The sequence below is a fragment of the Lontra canadensis genome, unplaced genomic scaffold (genome assembly GCF_010015895.1).
Source record: "Lontra canadensis isolate GAN:19392208 unplaced genomic scaffold, GSC_riverotter_1.0 scaffold40, whole genome shotgun sequence".
NCBI classification, from domain to species: Eukaryota; Metazoa; Chordata; class Mammalia; order Carnivora; family Mustelidae; genus Lontra; species Lontra canadensis.
In genome coordinates this window covers 11,132,428-11,150,031 of record NW_022631034.1, presented here as the reverse complement: position 1 = coordinate 11,150,031, position 17,604 = coordinate 11,132,428, and the positions used below count along the sequence as shown (strand labels likewise).

At 36.2% G+C, this 17,604-nt stretch overlaps 1 protein-coding gene across 4 annotated transcripts in view; it reads right to left on the bottom strand.

Moving 5' to 3' along the window:
- Window positions 1-17,604, bottom strand: part of MIGA1 (mitoguardin 1) — a 91,350-nt gene that overhangs the window by 69,390 nt on the left and 4,356 nt on the right. For all 4 annotated transcript variants that reach the window (XM_032870151.1, XM_032870152.1, XM_032870153.1 and 1 more), the window contains exons 3-5: window positions 6,718-6,895; window positions 4,810-4,946; window positions 2,568-2,694 (exon numbers count right to left, since the gene is read on the bottom strand). In XM_032870151.1, coding sequence (XP_032726042.1) covers window positions 2,568-2,694; window positions 4,810-4,946; window positions 6,718-6,895 — 442 coding nt within the window. The remainder of the gene's footprint in view (window positions 1-2,567; window positions 2,695-4,809; window positions 4,947-6,717; window positions 6,896-17,604) is intronic.

Below are 17,604 nucleotides of genomic sequence, written 5' to 3'. Positions count from 1 at the left end.
GTCTTTGTCTGGTTTTGGGATCAAGGTAATGTTGGGCTCATAAAATGAGTTTGGAAGTTTTCCTTTTATTTCTATTTTTTGGAACAGTTTCAGGAGAATAGGTATTAATTCTTCTTTAAATGTTGAGTAGAATTCCCCTGGGAAGCCATCTGGCCCTGGGCTCTGGTTTGTTGGGAGGTTTGTTTTTTTTTTTTTAAGATTTTATTTATTTATTTGACAGACAGAGATCACAAGTAGGCAAAGAAGCAGGCAGAGAGAGAGGGGGAAGCAGGTTCCCTGCTGAGGAGGGAGCCTGATGTGGGGCTCAAGCCCAGGACCCTGAGATGATAACCTGAGCCGAAGGCAGAGGTTTAACCCACTGAGCCACCCAGGTGCCCCTGTTGGGAGATTTTTGATTACTGCTTCAGTTTCCTTGTGGGTTATAGGTCTGCTCAGGTTTTCTATTTCTTCCTGGTTCAGTTTTGGTAGTTTAATGTCTCCAACAATGCATCCATTTATTCCAGATTGTCTAATGTGATGGCATAGAGTTGTTCATAATACGTTCTTATAATTGTTTGTATTTCTTTGGTATTGGTTGTGATCTCTCCTCTTTCATTCATGATTTTATTAATTTGGGTCCTTTCTCTTTTCTGTTTGATAACTCTGACCAGGGGTTAATCCATCTTTTTAATTCTTTCGAAAAACCAGCTCCTAGTTTCATTGATCTGTTCTGCTCTTCTTTTGGTTTCTATTTCATTGATTTCTGCTCTGATCATATTATTTCTCTTCTCATGCTGGGTTTATGTTTATTTGCTGCTCTTTCTCCAGTTCTTTAGGCGTAGGGTTAGGTTGTATACTTGAGACCTTTCTTGTTTCTTGAGAAAGACTTGTATTGCTATATACTTTCCTCTTAGGACCGCCTTTGGGCATGCCAAAGATTTGGAACAGTTATGTTTTCATTTTCATTTGTTTCCATGAATTTTTTTTAATTCTTCTCTAATTTCCTGGTTGACCCATTCATTTTTTAGTAGGATGCTCTTTAGCCTCTATGTATTTGAGTTCTTTCCAACTTTCCTCTTGTGATTGAGTTCGAGTTTCAAAGCACTGTGGTGTGAAAATAGGCAGGGAATGATCCCAATCATTTGGTACTGGTTGAGAACTGATTTGTGACCCTGGTATTCTGGAGAATGTTCCATGTGCACTAGAGAAGAATATGTATTCTGTTACTTTGGGATGCAATGTTCTGAATATATCTGTGAAGTCCATCTGGTTCAGTGTGTCATTTAAAGCCCTTATTTTCCTCATTGCTCTTTTGCTTAGATGATCTGTCCATTTCAGTGAGGGAGGTATTAAAGTCCCCTACCATTATTGTTGATGTGTTTCTTTGATTTTGTTATTAATTGGCTGCTCCCATGTTAGGGGCATAAATATTTACAATTGTTAGGTCTTCTTGTTGGACAGACCTTTAAGTATGATGTACTGTCCTTCCTCATCTCTTATTATAGTCTTTGTTTTAAAATCTAATTTGTCTGATACAAGGATTGCCATCCCAGCTTTCTTTTGATGTCCAATGGCATGATAAATGGTTTTCCACCCTCTCACTTTAAATCTGGAGATGTTTTGGGGTCTAAAGTGAGTCTCTTGCAGACAGCATATTGATGGGTCTTGTTTTTTTATCCAATCTGATATCCTGTGTCTTTTGTTTGGGGCATTTAGCCCATCTACATTCAGGGTAATTATTGAAAGATACGAATTTAATGCCATTGTATTGCCTATAAGGTGACTGTTACTGTATATTGTCTCTGTTCCTTTCTAGTCTTTGTTACTTTCAGGCTCTCTCTTTAATTAGAGGACTCCTTTCAATATTTCTTGTAGGGGTGGTTTGGTGATCATGAATTATTTTAGTTTCTGTTTGTCCTGGAAGCTTTTTATCTCTCCTATTTTCAATGACAGCCTAGCTGGATATAGTATTCTTGGCTGTGTATTTTTCTCAATTAGTACCCTTAGATGAGTGTAACATATTGAATAATGGCCACCCAAAGATGTCAGCTCTTAGTCTTGGAACTGTAAAGATTACCTTACAAAGAAAAGGGTTCTTTGAAGAAGTGATTAAATTAAGGAATTTAACATGGGGAGATTATCCTAGACTATTTGGTGGACCCTAAATCCAATCACGACTGTACCAGTAAGAGGCAGAGGGAGATTTGGTACACAGAGAGGAGGTGATGATGGAAGAGCACAAGCCGGAAGCCATCAAAAGCTGGGAAGAGCAAATAACAGATACTCCCCTAAGCCTCCAGAGGAAGTATAGCTCTAATGATACCTTGATTCCAGCCCAGTGATAATGATTTGGTCTTCTGGCCTCCAAAACTCTGAGAGAATACATTTCTGCTGTTTAAATGACCAAGTTTGTGGTAATTTGTTAGAGCATCCTCCAGAAACTAATATAACAGGTTATTTTATGTATACTAGATTTAACAGATATAAGAACATTTTAAAATTATGTTGCTTCTCTTAAAATAATTCATCATTTTTTAGTTTCATATTAAATATGAGTATATCTTAAAACTTTATTATGTTATTCCTACCCATTAAGTATAAGTTCTCAGGAGTGGTCACAGGAATATTAACAAGCTTAATATCGTCTTCATCTGCTTTGTCCCAGGAGTTAGAATTGCCGCAAGCACAGCTATGACAAGAATTGACACTCTGGACCTAAAATTAAGATCAACAGAAGTTACTTCAAAATCTCTTTTGCGAAAACATTTTGCAATCATTTATATTTACAAATTGTTTATATAAATCCTATTCCTGGTGAAACAACCCAAGTAATTCCTACCTGAAGAAACAGTTCTCATTATATTCAATTAGGAGTCATAAGACCCTAAGTATTTTAAGCTTTTGTTTGCTGAAAAATGAACAGAGAGTATTTCAAACAAAAATCAGTTATTTTCCATAAAAAAATCAAGCAGTTACTTTTGTAGTTTACTGTTTTACAAGCATTTCCTTAAAAATTTTATCCACACCTACTTTGGTTTGAGGTAACTAGCTTACTTCCTTTTCAAAATGTATTAACAATGCTGATTCTCTGCTAAACAATAACTACAATTGAAGAGCCTCTATCATCTTCCCTTCTCTAGCAAGGTGCACTGAGCCAATCATTTCGGTCTCCTCTATGCAAATGACTACCTAGTCTCTACTTCCAGTTTAAATAAATCTAGGAGCTCTTAGGTGGCTTGGTCCATTAAATGTCCAACTCATGATTTCAGCTCAGGACATAATCTCCTGAATAATGAGATCAAGCCCAGGGTTGGGCTCCGTGCTCAGCAGGATGGCTGCTTGGGATTCTGTCTTCCCCTCTCCCCACTTGTGGGAACTCACACTCTCTCTCTCTCTCTCTCAAAGCAAATAAATATATCTTTTAAAAAATAATAAAAATAAAGAAATTTAAACCGTATTCCCATCTGGTGGAAATATTTGGTGATTCTACTCAGCTCTTCTGCTGGCATCTTCAACAGACTATATGAAAAAAGAGCTCTGTAACTTTCCAAAACAAATCTCTCCCTCCTCTCAGATTCACTAACAATACTTCTATCCCCCAAATTTCCCAAACCAGAAAACAGAAAGTTGTCTTTAACTTCTCTTCCCACACCTCTCATATCCAATTACCAAGTTTTGTCGACCCTGTCCCCCTCCTTTCCAAATCTGTTGCCTTGTTTGGGCACTCAGTAAAAGGCAGAAATCTAGCTTCATAACCTTGGCAGTGGAATGATGAGGTCAGCTGAGGCCAGTAGAGTAAAGTGATTCTAATGACTTTCTACTCATATTTATCATGAAACTCCCTTTCTCTACTTAGTAGTTAAAAAGCACAGCTTCAACTTTCAGTTGAAAAATTTCAAAACAGAGGCACTTCTCTGACACAGAGTAAGTTCAGATTATAGAATGGACATATACTTCATTACCCTGTTAAGTTTTAAAGAAGAAATGAAAGCCTACATGCCTTTGATCTAGATATTCCTACCACAGAATAGCCTTTAAAATTTTAGTATATTTTTAGGCACTTAAGAATGGGACAGCTATATATTCCAACAAAAGATAGAAGCAAGGTACAGAACATGGTCCTCAATAAACTATTTAAAATAATGAATATACATGATGGTAGAGGCATATGCTCCCAGAAGTATATATGTTACCATATATCACTAATATTTATTGGAAATTACCAATGTTGCTTATCTCTAAGGAGGAGAACCAAGAGGATCAGGAACACATTTATCACTATACATTTTTTGCCTCTTCTTTATTTAGTAGCAAATATATATCCTACCTATTTAATACATTTCTACTATATTAAACTTCAACAAATACTAACTTTATTCTTCACTTGTCATTCAATACTACATTAATGCTCCGAAGAATAAGGTGAGGAACTCCACACTTGGCTTCAGCAAGCCACACACTTTTACCTAACCAGGCTCATTATTTTGTGACCTAGTACAAAGGTTGGCTGTTTTGCAGAACAGCTTTTTTGCAGAACAGCTAGTTTTGCAGCTTTTTGCAGAACAGCTAGTTTTGAAGCAATTCTTCCACATCAACACTATTCTACAGGACCCATTTGTCCACATCACTTACTCAAAGAAAGGTGGAACCAAAAAGTCTTGTTATTTAGCAAAAGGAAAATTTTACTTGCTTAAAGAAAACAGACACAACCAGATGATTTAAGGTTCTTTCCATACCAAGGGCTATCTATAATTTTATGACATTTAAACAAATAGATAACAAAAGACACAAAAGCAAATCTATAAAATAATAATTTTTTTCATTACTTACAGAGGCTAAACTCTGTGCAGAACCTGAGTATTTACTGAAAAGTCCTCCATTAGCATAGTTACAAGACTGAGATCCTTTGTCTTTGGCGGAACTTAAAGATAAGGTCAAATTCTGTCTACTACTGGAACAACTTGAACCTACCAAACAAATATATCAATAATATTAGAAGTACTAGTAACTCCAATGATAAATTTCAGGTAAAATCTCAAAGTTTATATTATATTCATTCAGAAAGCTTCTAATTTTAAAATTCATTTCACTCAATTGTGTAAATTATTAAATGTACACCATTATTAAAATCTATATCTCTTCACAATTGTTTTTAACATTGCTAAACTCTGCTTCCTAAATAAAGAATAAAATATTCACTAATTAATTAGAGCAATATTTGAATAATCTATTGTAATCACTATAAAAATACTGTCAACTAGTGTGCCTAGCTTGCTCAGTCAGTAGAGCGTGTAACTCTTGATCTTGGGTTTATGAGTCTGAGTCCCATTCTGGGTGCTGAGACTGATTAAAAATAAAATCTTTCTAAAAAAATACTGGCAACTATAAACATTCAAGTTACAAATTTAACAAAATATAAGCACTTCCTTTCCTGAATTACATCTAAACTATATCCAAAGCACATTACATTATAATCAGTTTTTTATACTTCTATCTCCCCTAAACACCTATCTATCCATTTATGGCAGACACTGTGTCTTTGTTCACCTTAATCCAACAGTTAATACACTCTTCAATTCCTGAACTTATATGTTCCTGAGCAGGTCACGTAAGCCTTCCTTATCTCAATTTTCTTTATGTCTAAACACTAACACAGGATATAGTCCTAAATCTTAGGATTGCTATGAAGGTTAAATAATGAAGTGAATACACAGAATTTAGCACTACATCCGAGATCTAATAATCTCATTAAGTGAGAGCCATCATTACTGCAATGTTCACAATGCTTGGCACAAAAATAGTCATTCATTGATTATTTGCTGGACAAATTAATCACAAAAGCATATGATACTCTAAATAATAAATTAAAATTTAAAATTTAATAAATAAAAAACTCAGCATGCTCAAGAAATTATTGTTATTTATACACTTTGGCAGTATGTACTACATCTCTAACAAAAACTATCTTTGAAAGACCAGCAATTCTACTTCTACTTATATACTAAGAAAATAATTAGACAAGTATATGCAAAGCAAGAAAAACATTCTAAAGAGAACAACAGGGAACTGCTTAAATAAACTGGGTATGTGTTTTCAAATTTAACACTAAGTGTATATTAAAAATGATAGCACAGGGGCGCCTGGGTGGCTCAGTGGGTTAAAGCCTCTACCTTCAGCTCAGGTCATGATCCCAGGATCCTGGGATCGAACCCTTGTCAGGCTCTCTGCTTGGCAGGGAGCCTGCTTCCCTTCCTCTCTCTCTGCCTGACTCTCTGCCTACTTGTGATCGCTGTCTGTCAAATAAATAAATAAAATATTTTTTTAAAAAAATGATAGCACAGAAATATATTTGTGGACCTAGAAAAACATTCTTATATATTGTTAATTTTCTTACAAGAAAACTACAAAAGGTATAATCATAATTTCGCTATATACCATTTACTTCTACATAACATAGAATTTTATGTCTCAATATATTTAAATGCAAATAGAAATGAATAGATAAATGCCAAAGTATTATCAGTCATTACTTCTAGGTACCAGAATATCAGGTGATTTTAATTTTTTGTTTGCTTATCTGTATGTTCTAATCTTTCTAAAATGAATCTGATTATTTGTAAGTTAAATATTAAGGAAAGGAATTTTGGAGAATGAAACACAGAAATCACTGCACTCCAGTTATGATTTAGACATAAAATTTCTTTTCTTTTTTTTTAGACTTCAGCTATCTCCACCTACCTTTGTCTGATGCTGCTCTTTTAGTGTATTCAAGTACAAGGTGCTCTGGTTCCCATGGTAATGCTTTTCCTTTCTTCTTTCCACGTTTTCTTTTAAAATGATGGGCCAGAAAAATTACAGATACAGCACTCACTGCAGTTACCACAAACAACTTTTTTGCTACTGGTGAAAATTTTATCTGGAAAAGATGCAGGTTGATTGAAAAAAGCTTCCTATATTTATTCACTTGAAATAAAGATTTAGGAACAAAATTATTCTTAAGCTAACCTAGCTCTAAGTACTACTAGAGAGAATATTATTAAGTACTACTAAGAGAATATTATTTCACACTCTTTAAATGACAGCTAGCCCAACTTGAATTTTAAAAACAAGCAAAGTGTATTAATTTATTACTTTCTGAAGTTCTTAGGTAAACAATATTACCATAAAAGTCAAAAGGAATACAAAACAATTCAACCTCATTAAAATTTGTTGAACAACTAATGAATTTTCATGCAACTAAATGTCTGAATCATTGCAAGATTTTAAATTACAGGAATGATTATTTCAGAGTTTTGCTTTGGTTTTGTTTTTTGAGTAGGCTCCAAGCCCAATGTGGGGCTTGAACTCACAACCCTGAAATCAAGAACTGAGCTGAGATCAAGAGTCAGATGCTTGGGGCGCCTGGGTGGCTCAGTGGGTTAAGCCGCTCGGTCACGGTCATTCGGCTCAGGTCATGATCTTGGAGTCCTGGGATCGAGCCCCGCATCGGGCTCTCTGCTCAGCAGGGAGCCTGCTTCCTCCTCTCTCTCTGCCTGCCTCTCTGCCTGCTTGTGATCTCTCTGTCAAATAAATAAATAAAATCTTTAAAAAAAAAAAAAAAGTTTCTGATTTAAAAAAAAAAGAGTCAGATGCTTAACCAACTGAGCCACCCACACACCCCTAATTCAGTTTTAAAATAAAACAATTTTTTTTAAACTATCTGGAAATGTGGACAAACATGAGTTAACTCAATTTCTTTTTTTTTTTTTTAAGATTGATTGATTGATTGATTTTGGAGAGAGAGCACACACACATAAGCAGGAGAGGGTAGAGGGGGAGAGAATCTCAAGCAGATTCTGTGCTGAATGCAGAGCCTGATGTGGGGCTTGATCTCATGACCCTGAGATCATGACCTAAGCTAAGACCAAGAGTCAGATGCTTAACTGACTGTGCCACCCAGGAGCCAAGAATTAACTCAGCTTTTTAAAAAAGATTTTAATTCATCTGAGAGCAAGCGAGAGGGAACATGAGTGAGGAGGAAAGGTAGAACCACACTCCCTGCAAGCAGGTAGCCCTCTGTTAGTTAGCCACCCAGTAGCCCCAAATTAACTCAATTTCTAAATTTCTAAATTTCTAAATGCTATCTGAATAAGCCCTTTTTTGCATGAATTATTCAACAAATATTTACTCAGCATTTTATAATGTACCACACTGTGCTATGAAAATTTTACTATAATTCTCTTCAATAAGCAAATATCAATGCCTTTCAATGATCAGGAAGCACTAGGTATAGAGGACACAGGTCTTGCCTCCTTCAAGCAGTGTGCTAATAGTAGAAACAAATATATTCATAGATACAGTATAGTGTGATAAATACAGTAATATAATTATACAGTAAGTATTAACATCAGACCAAGAGTTAATTAACTTTGTCTTGGGGGACAGACACTATCAATCTCCTAAAATACGAGAGCTATAAAATAAAGCCATAGTCTTGGGGTGCCTGGATGGCTCAGTGGGTTAAAGCCTCTGCCTTTGGCTCAGGTCATGATCCCAGGGTCCTGGGATGGAGCCCTGCATCGGGCTTTCTGCTCAGCAGGGAGTCTGCTTCCTCCTCTCTCTCTCTCTGCCTGCCTCTCTGCCTACTTGTGGTCTCTGTCTGTCAAATAAATAAATAAATAAAATCTTTTTTAAAAAAATAAATAAATAAAGCCATACTCTTGAGATGTAGAGAACGGAGACAGTGTCGCTTCCAAACTCACAACACTAAAAGAACGAGAAAAATGGCAAGTTCTCATTTTTCTTGAACCCATCACAATGCTGAGGTCAGAGGGCAATCAACTGGCCTTAAAACTAAAAAAACACAGGTATCTGCATGAACAGATAGGACATAAGTTCTGGCATGCAGAGATAAAACACAGCAGGATATCAGTAAGAGTTCAGCTAGGATGGCTGGTAAATTGGCAAAGACAGCTGCACTCGTGAGAGAGGGTAAAGTGCCCCCGGGGGTAGGGAGGATGCTACAAAGATAGCAGTAATGCATACTTTTTGCAGATTTTATCTTCATGAATCCCACCAGGCTCTACTTATAGAAAGACTACTAGAGTCCTGAGTCTCCCTAATAGTGCAGAACTTGGGGAGGGAAACAGGAGTTTTTGTGGAAGGGCATGAATTGCCTCAATACCCTTCTCTATCCCTTAAAAAGAACAAAAGACTTAATCGGTGGGATGTAGCTTTAACTTTCAAGGGAAATTTATACTGTTAAATGCTTATATTAAAGAAGAAAGGTATCAAATCCATAATCTGAGTTTTTGCCTTTAGAAACTAGAAAAAAGAACAAATTCAACCCAAAGCAAGCAGAAGACAGGAATAAAGACTAAACAGAAATCAATGAAATAGAAAACCAAATCAATAAAATCAAGTGTTTAAAAAAAAAAAATCACTAGGTTCACTGCCAGTAGGTTGGGGGCGGGGGGGGGGCCGGAATTAATGAAACTGACAAAGCTCTAGCCAGTCTGACCAAAAACAAACTAAAGAGAGGGAGAGAGAGAAAAGACACATATTACCAAAATCAGAAATAAAAGATATCATCACTTAAAGGCTTTACAGGTAAGAAAAGGATTACTAAACAACTCTATGCCCACAAATTCAACAATTTTAAATGAAATGAACCAATTTCTTGAAAAACAGAAACTATCCAAATTCACTCAGAAAGAAATAGATAGCATGAATAGTTACATATGTACAGAAGAAACTTGAATATGTAGTTAAATAAAGTCTTTTAACAAATGATAGGGCAAATTATACTAAATAAGAAAGAAATATCAATTCCATTCAATGAGGGAATATTTCCCAATCATTTTTGAAGCCAGCATTACTATTAATATCAAAACCAAAGACATTACAAAAAAAATTATAGGCTAGTACCTACAATGTTGACAGATTAAAAAAAAATCCTTCACAAAATATTAACACATTGAATCTAGCAGTATGTAAAATGAATACTGTATAAGATCAAGTAGTGTATATCCAAGGAATACAAATCTGGTTTAGCATTCAAAAATCAATTAATGTAACTTACCATAATAACAAACCAAGAAGAAAAACCACAATATAATCTCAATAGATTCAAAAAGAACATTTGAAAATATTCAACAGCCACTCATGATTTTTAAAACACTCAGCAAATTAGGACTAGAAGGTATGTGGCTTAGTGCCCCCCCCAAAATTCACATTCACTTTGAATATCTGATTATGATCTTATTTAAAAATAAAGTTTTTGTCTATGTAATTAAGGTAAGAATCAAGATGACATCACACTGTTTTAGGGTGGGTCCTAAATCAAATAAGTGTCCTTATAAGGGATTAAAGGACACAGACACAAAAGAGAAAGCCTTGTGAAGAGGGAGGCAGAGATTACAGTTACACTGCCACAGCCAAGGAATGACGGAAGCTACCAGAACCAACATCATGTTAAAAGTATAAGCCAATATAAAAATTCAAGAAAAAAGAATAAAAGGAATACATATTGGCAAGGAAGAAGTAAAACTGTATTTGCATAAAATTTTGATTGTCTATGTGGAAAACCCCCCAAGATCTACCCCAAATTCCCTAGAACTGATAAGTAAATAGGCCACAGTCTGTAATAGCTATAAGCAACTGGACATTGAAATTTAAAAAGCAACAGCATTGATAATAGCACCAAGTAAAAGAAAAAAAATACTTAGAGATAAATCTAAAAAAAATCAGTGCTAGTTAACAACAAAACATTGATGAAAGAAATCAATAAAGATAAAAGGAGAGCTACATCATGTTCATGGATTATAAAACATTGTTTCTCTCCAATTTGATGTACAAAAAACAATATAATCCTAGTCAAAAGCCCAGCAAAAAAAATTTTAAGATTTTATTTATTTATTTGAGAGAGAAGAAGCATGAACAGGCGGGAGGGGAGAGGGAGGAGAAGAAGCAGACTCCCTGCTGAGCAGGGAGCCTGAAGCAGGCTCCATTATCCCAGGACCTGACCTGAGCCAAAGGCAGATGCATAACCTACTGAGCCACCCAGGCAACCCACAGCAAAAATTATTGTAGATACTGGTAGCTCCTTATTTAAAAAAAAAAAAAAAAAAAAAAAATTAAGGAAAGGCAAAGGAACTAGAATAACCAAAATAACTCTGAAAAAGAACAAAGTTGGAGAACTTGCTCTACCAATTTCAAAACTTAACTGTAAAGCTATAATAATTAAAACAGTATGGTATTGGTGAAACACCAGACATACAGACCAAAGCAACAGACTAGAATTCAGAAATAAACCTGCACAAATAGAGTCAATCTATTTTTGTCAAAAGTAAATTCAAGGGGGTGCCTGGGTGGCTCAGTGGGTTAAAGCCTCTGCTTTCGGCTCAGGTCATGATCCCAGGGTCCTGGGATCGAGCCCCGCATCGGGCTCTCTGCTCAGCGGGGAGCCTGCTTCTTCCTCTCTCTCTGCCTGCTTCTCTGCCTACCTGTGATCTCTCTCTGTCAAATAAATAAATAAAATCTTAAAAAAAAGTAAATTCAAGGAAGAAATTTTGAGAAGAAAACACAGAAAATGTATGTAATCTAGAAATCCACCAAGACCCACAAACCACCTACATGTCCCTCCACAGGTAAATGGATAAACTGGTACATCCATACAATGGAACACTCAGCTGCAAAAAGGGTTATGATATTCAAACATACAACAATGTGAATGAATCTCAAATGTATTACGTTAAGTGAAAAAAATCCAATTCCAAAAGATTATGTACTGTATAATTTCACACTACATACAATAATTCACTCATGGATCATAAACCTAAAACTCTTAAGAACATAAAATCTAAAACTAGAAAAGTTCTAGAAGAAAGCATAAAAGAAAATCTTTGTGACTTTTGGTTAGGCAAATATTTCTTAGAGACAACACTGAGAACCTGATTCATTACAAAAAAAGAAAAAAAGTTGGCAAATGGACTTCAGAATCAAAAACTTCTGCTCTTTAAAAGGCGCTGCTTAGGGGCGCCTGGGTGGCTCAGTCACTTAGGCCTCTGGCTCTTGATTTCGGCTAAGATCATGATCTCATGGATCATGGGCTCAAGCCTGCATCGGGTTCTGTCCTCAGTGGGGAGTCTGAAATTCTTTCTCCTTCCCTCTGCCCTTCCCCTGCTTGCATAAGCTCTTTCTCTAAAATAAATAAGTCTTTAAAAACATAAATAAAGGGGCACCTGGGTGGCTCAGTCGTTAAGTGTCTGCCTTTGGCTCAGTTCATGATCCCAGAGTCCTGGGATCCAGCCAGTCTGCTTCTCCCTCTCCCACTCCCCTTGCTTGTGTTCCCTCTCTTGCTGTCAAATAAATAAATAAAATCTATAAATCTATAAATCAATCAATCAATCAATCAATCAACCAATGGCACTTTCCAGAAGTTGAAAAGACAATCTACAGACTAGAAAAAAAAAGTTGCAATTGATTTATCTGATAAAGGAACTGTACCCAGGGTATATAAAGAATTCTCAAAACTTAGTAAGAAAACAACCCAATTTAAAAATGGGCAAAAGCTTTGAATAGACACATCAACAAAAATTTATAGGTGGCAAATAAGTATATGAAATCATGTTCAACATTACTAGTCCTTAGGGAAAATCAAATTAAAACCACAACGAGGGGGCGCCTGGTGGCTCAGTGGATTAAAGTCTCTGCCTTCAGCTCAGGTCATGATCTCAGGGTCCTGGATCAAGCTCCACATCAGGCTCTCTGATCAGCCTGCTTCCCCCTCTTTCTCTCTGCCGTCCTCTCTGCCTACTTGTGATCTCTCTGTCAAATAAATAAATAAATAATCTTAAAAAAACAAAACAAAACACAATGAGATTCTACTATTCTATTAGAATGGCTAAAATTAAAAGACTGGCAATCCCAATGATATGGCCACTTTGGAAGAAGTCTGGCATTTTCTTTAAAGATTAAATATATCCCAGGGTGCCTGAGTGGCTCAGTTGGTTAAGGATCTGTCTCTTGTTTTGGGCTCTGATGGTGATTTCGTGGTCTTGGAATCAAGCCCCACGTTAGGCTCCATCCTCAATAAAGAGTCTGCTTCAGATTCTCTTTCCCTCTCTGCCCCTCTCTGCTCTCTCTCTCTCTCTCAAGTAAATAAAAATTTTTAAAAATGTTTAAAAAAAATTTTGTTAATTAAATATATCCCTATCTTATGATTCAGTCATTCCACTCCCAAGAGAAATGAAAGCATATGTCTATACAAAGACTTGTATGGGAATGATCTTAGCAGCTTTACTTACAATTAAAAAAAAATAAAAACAGGAAACAACCCAATGTCCACCAATAGCTGAACAGGTGAACAAACTGTGGTATATCCATACAATGGAATACTATGCAGTAATAAAGGAAAATTAACTACTGATATACACAACATGTATATATTTCAAATTCAGACTAAGTGAAAAAAAAAGAGAGAAGAAAGATTATATTGTATGTACATATTATATAATTTTATATAAAACAGAAAATGCAAACAAATCCGCAGTGATAAAAAGTACATCAGTGGTTGCCTGGAGGAAAATGAGGGAGGGGACAGGGAAAATGCAAAGGGAGAGATTACGAAGGGGAATGAGAAACTTCTGGAGATCATGGATGTGTTCATTATCCTGATTGTGGCAAGACTTTCACAGGTATAATATACACATGTATGACAAAACTTAAATTGTATACTTTACATATGGACAGTGTAATATGTTTCAATTATACCTCAACAAGGCTATTTGTAAAATAACATCTGGGTTCTACACAAAAATTGCTCATTTTCCGGAGTACCAGAAATGACTTACTTCTATTTGCCATTAGCATATGGCCTCAGTGACTATGATTTAACAAAAAATTTAAAACTATTCTTCTCTAGTTTTCCTCCAAGTCCATTTAAATTCCTTCAAAACTATCAAGAAAAATTAGAACATTCCAACAACACCTCAAATTTTTTCCCTTCACAAACTTTAAGAATTATTTTCTTAAGCAATGTGTCTATTACAGGCATTAGCGAATTTTTTTAAGATTTATTTATTTGAGAGAGAAAAAGAAAGAATGGGAGGAGGGGCAGAGGGAGAAAAATAGTCCCAAGCAGACTCCATACCAAGTGTGGAGCCCAGTGCTGGACCACACTCAGATCTAAACACCCTGAGATTATAACCCAAGCCAAAATCAAGAGTCAATGCCTAACCAACTATGCCACCCAGGAGCCCTACAAATTTTTATTTCTTTACATTTCTGTTTTTCCCTCTGGAACCATACCCTCAGTGTTAAGAACAACCACATGAGATTTGGAAAAAAACGACACTCCCTGAAATTGGATGCTAAACACTCAATAATAAATTCTAAAAACAGCGCTATCATTGGAACACGTGGCTGGCTCAGTCAGTGGAGCATGGGACTCCTGATCTCAGGGTTATGAATTCAAGCCACAGGTTGGGTGTAGAGATTACTTAAAAATAAAATCTTAGAAAATTTCTTTAATTAAAAAATAAAAATAGCACTATTAAGAACATCTTCTTAATTTTTTTTTAAAGATTTTATTTGACAGCCAGAGATCACATGTAGGCAGAGAGGCAGGCAGAGAGAGAGAGGAAGAGAAGCAGGCTTCCCGCTGAGCAGAAAGCCCGATGCGGGGCTCAATCCCAGGACCCTGGGATCATGACCTGAGCCGAAGGCAGAGGCTTTAACCCACTGAGCCACCCAGGTGCCCCAGAACATCTTCTTAATTTCAATATATTTTATAAACTGCCATGACCTCATTATCAAAAAAATATTAATCTTAGATCAAATGTAAAGATTAGTATTTATTGCAGGAGTAAATGTAAGATAAGAAATTAAGACCTCCATTACGGAAAAATAATCTATTAATAAAGGCCCAGTCACAGCTAAGTGATCATGGCTGCTTAAATTGTCAGTTCTATATCCAAGGGCACTAAAGTTAGAGAACTACTATGAGATATAAATACAAAATTAAAACTGCTCCATCAGACATATAATGTTCTTTACTAATATAAATTCAAATACAATAAAAATCAATTCACTTTTATTAAAATCCAAGTTCTGTTTATATGTTATATATTTTTACATAAAAGACCTATTGAAGTATACAGTCATAATCTCATGAAAAATAAACCTTTCCATGACAGGGACGCCTGGGTGGCTCAGAGGGTTAGCCTCTACCTTTGGCTCGGGTCATGGTCTCAGGGTCCTGGGATCGAGCCCCACATTGGGCTCTCTCCTCCGCGGGCAGCCTTCTTCCCCCTCTCTCTCTGCCTGCCTCTCTGCCTACTTGTGATCTCTCTGTATCAAATAAATAAAATCTTAAAAAAAAAAAAAACCACCTTTCCATGACAAAAAAAGTAACAAATTTCCCAGAGAAAATGTTTATCCTAAGTAATCTAGAAAATAGAACACTTGAAAGTCTCTTACTCCTGCTTATCACTTCTTGTTTTGTTACTCTTCTCCACCATAAGGAAGTCAATCGCTTCCTATATCATTGCCTGCAACACTGGAAATAGCATCTCCAAATCCTAAAGCTCAGAGGGGTTTTCTGTGGTGATGCAGTTTATTTCCTCACCTCCAGACAAATGAAAACTAGACACATGTCCTATTCATTCAACATGAATTGAGCATCTATTTATGGCCCAGATACTGAAAACACAAAGGAAAAGAACACTACTCCTTATGATCAGATTTCACAACCCTGACCACTTCATAACTTGATGCTATGATTAATGTTCTTTGTCAATTTTCCCCCACCATCTAATGTTCTCTGGAAACAGAGAATAGTCACACACAAGTCTCCTGTTCTAATAACCTTATTTCCCTTTACTCAGCAAAAGGATTCAGTTGATCTATTCCTCAAACACAGTACTTAAACCACCTTTATTTTGGCGGCAGGGGGGGCAGGGATGAAGGGGTGGTTTCTACAAACTTTATTAAGGTCCTAAGCTCAGTAAGGGCTGGAACTATGGCTACATCTTGCTCACCACATTATGTCTTGACTGAAACACAGTAGAGCCTTAATAGATATACTTTGAATGCATCTTTCTGATAACTGGAACATACTGCATGCAAACTGTAAACTCTGAATAAACGGGAATAACCCTTTCCTCATAAGGTTGTTGTGGATAGATAACATACATAACGTAATATCTGACACGTAGCAGGCACTCAAAAATGTGAGCTATGATTTAATGGTAATTTAAAAAATTAAAACAGTTAGAAATAATTTTTTTTAAGATTTTATTTATTTATTCGAGAAAGGGAGAGCACAAGCATGGGAGGGGCAGAGGCAGAGGGAAAAGCAGACTACCCACTGAGCAGGGAGCCCAATGTGGGGCTTGATCCCAGGACCTTGATCCCAGGACCCCAAGATTATAACCTAAACCGAAGGCAGACATTTAACCAGCTGACCCACCCAGGCACCCCGAAATAACTTTAGATTTACAGAAAAGCTGCAAAGATAGTAGGGTTCCTATATACCCATCACTTGGGATTTTCCTGATATTAACATCTTATATAACTTCTTGTAAAACTAAAAAATTTACACTAAAACAAAACGAAAAAGCTAACAGTACAATATTATTAACTAAACTATAGACTTTATTCTGATTTCACCAGTTTTTCCACTGATGTTCTTTTTTAATTCCAGGACAAGTTCAGGATGCTACAGTGCATTTAGACAGCTTTTTATCCTAAGTGCTTAGAATTTGTCTTTGTCTTTCTCACTTAACACTCTGAATTTGGAGAATCAACTAAACTACTTGCCTCTTCATGTTGTGGTTGCCAGCTGAAAATCAGAATCTGTTTCTATTAACATGATAAACAGTAATATTCCAAAGCAATCCTTAAGAAAAGTACAGAAGCAAAAGAGACAGAAGTATTTTGTTTATAGAGTATATATTCACTAAATGAAAGAACAAATACTTGGAAAATGTATTATTATTTAAATAAATAACACAGGGAAGTATAATAGGAGTTAACATTTATTGATGAGTACTCACTCATCTTTATTGCATGTCAAATATGATAAATTGGCTTCAAAGAGGTTAAGTGACCTGCCAAATATCACACAATTCCGCAGTAGTGAAACATGAATCAAGATGCATCACTGGGGGCGCCTGGGTGGCTCAGTGGGTTAAAGCCTCTGCTTTCGGCTCAGGTCATGGTCTCAGGGTCCTGGGATCGAGCCCCGCATCAGGCTGTCTGCTCAGCGGGGAGCCTGCTTCCTCCTCTCTCTCTGCCTGCTTCTCTGCCTACTTGTGATCTCTGTCTGTCAAATAAATAAATAAAATCTTAAAAAAAAAAAAAAGATGCATCACTGAAGGTGTTTAAATTCCTATTTGTTGGAGGGAGACAAACCATAAGAAACTCTTAATCTCACAAAACAAACCGAGGGTTGCTGGGAGATTGCAGGGTAGGAAGAGGGTGGGTGGGTTATGGACATTGGGGAGGGTATGTGATATGGTGAGTGCTGTGAAATGTGTAAGCCTGACAATTCACAGACCTGTACCCCTGGGGCTAATAATATATTATATGTCAATAAAAATAATCTTAAATAAATAAATCCCTATTTATCTTACATCATCTATT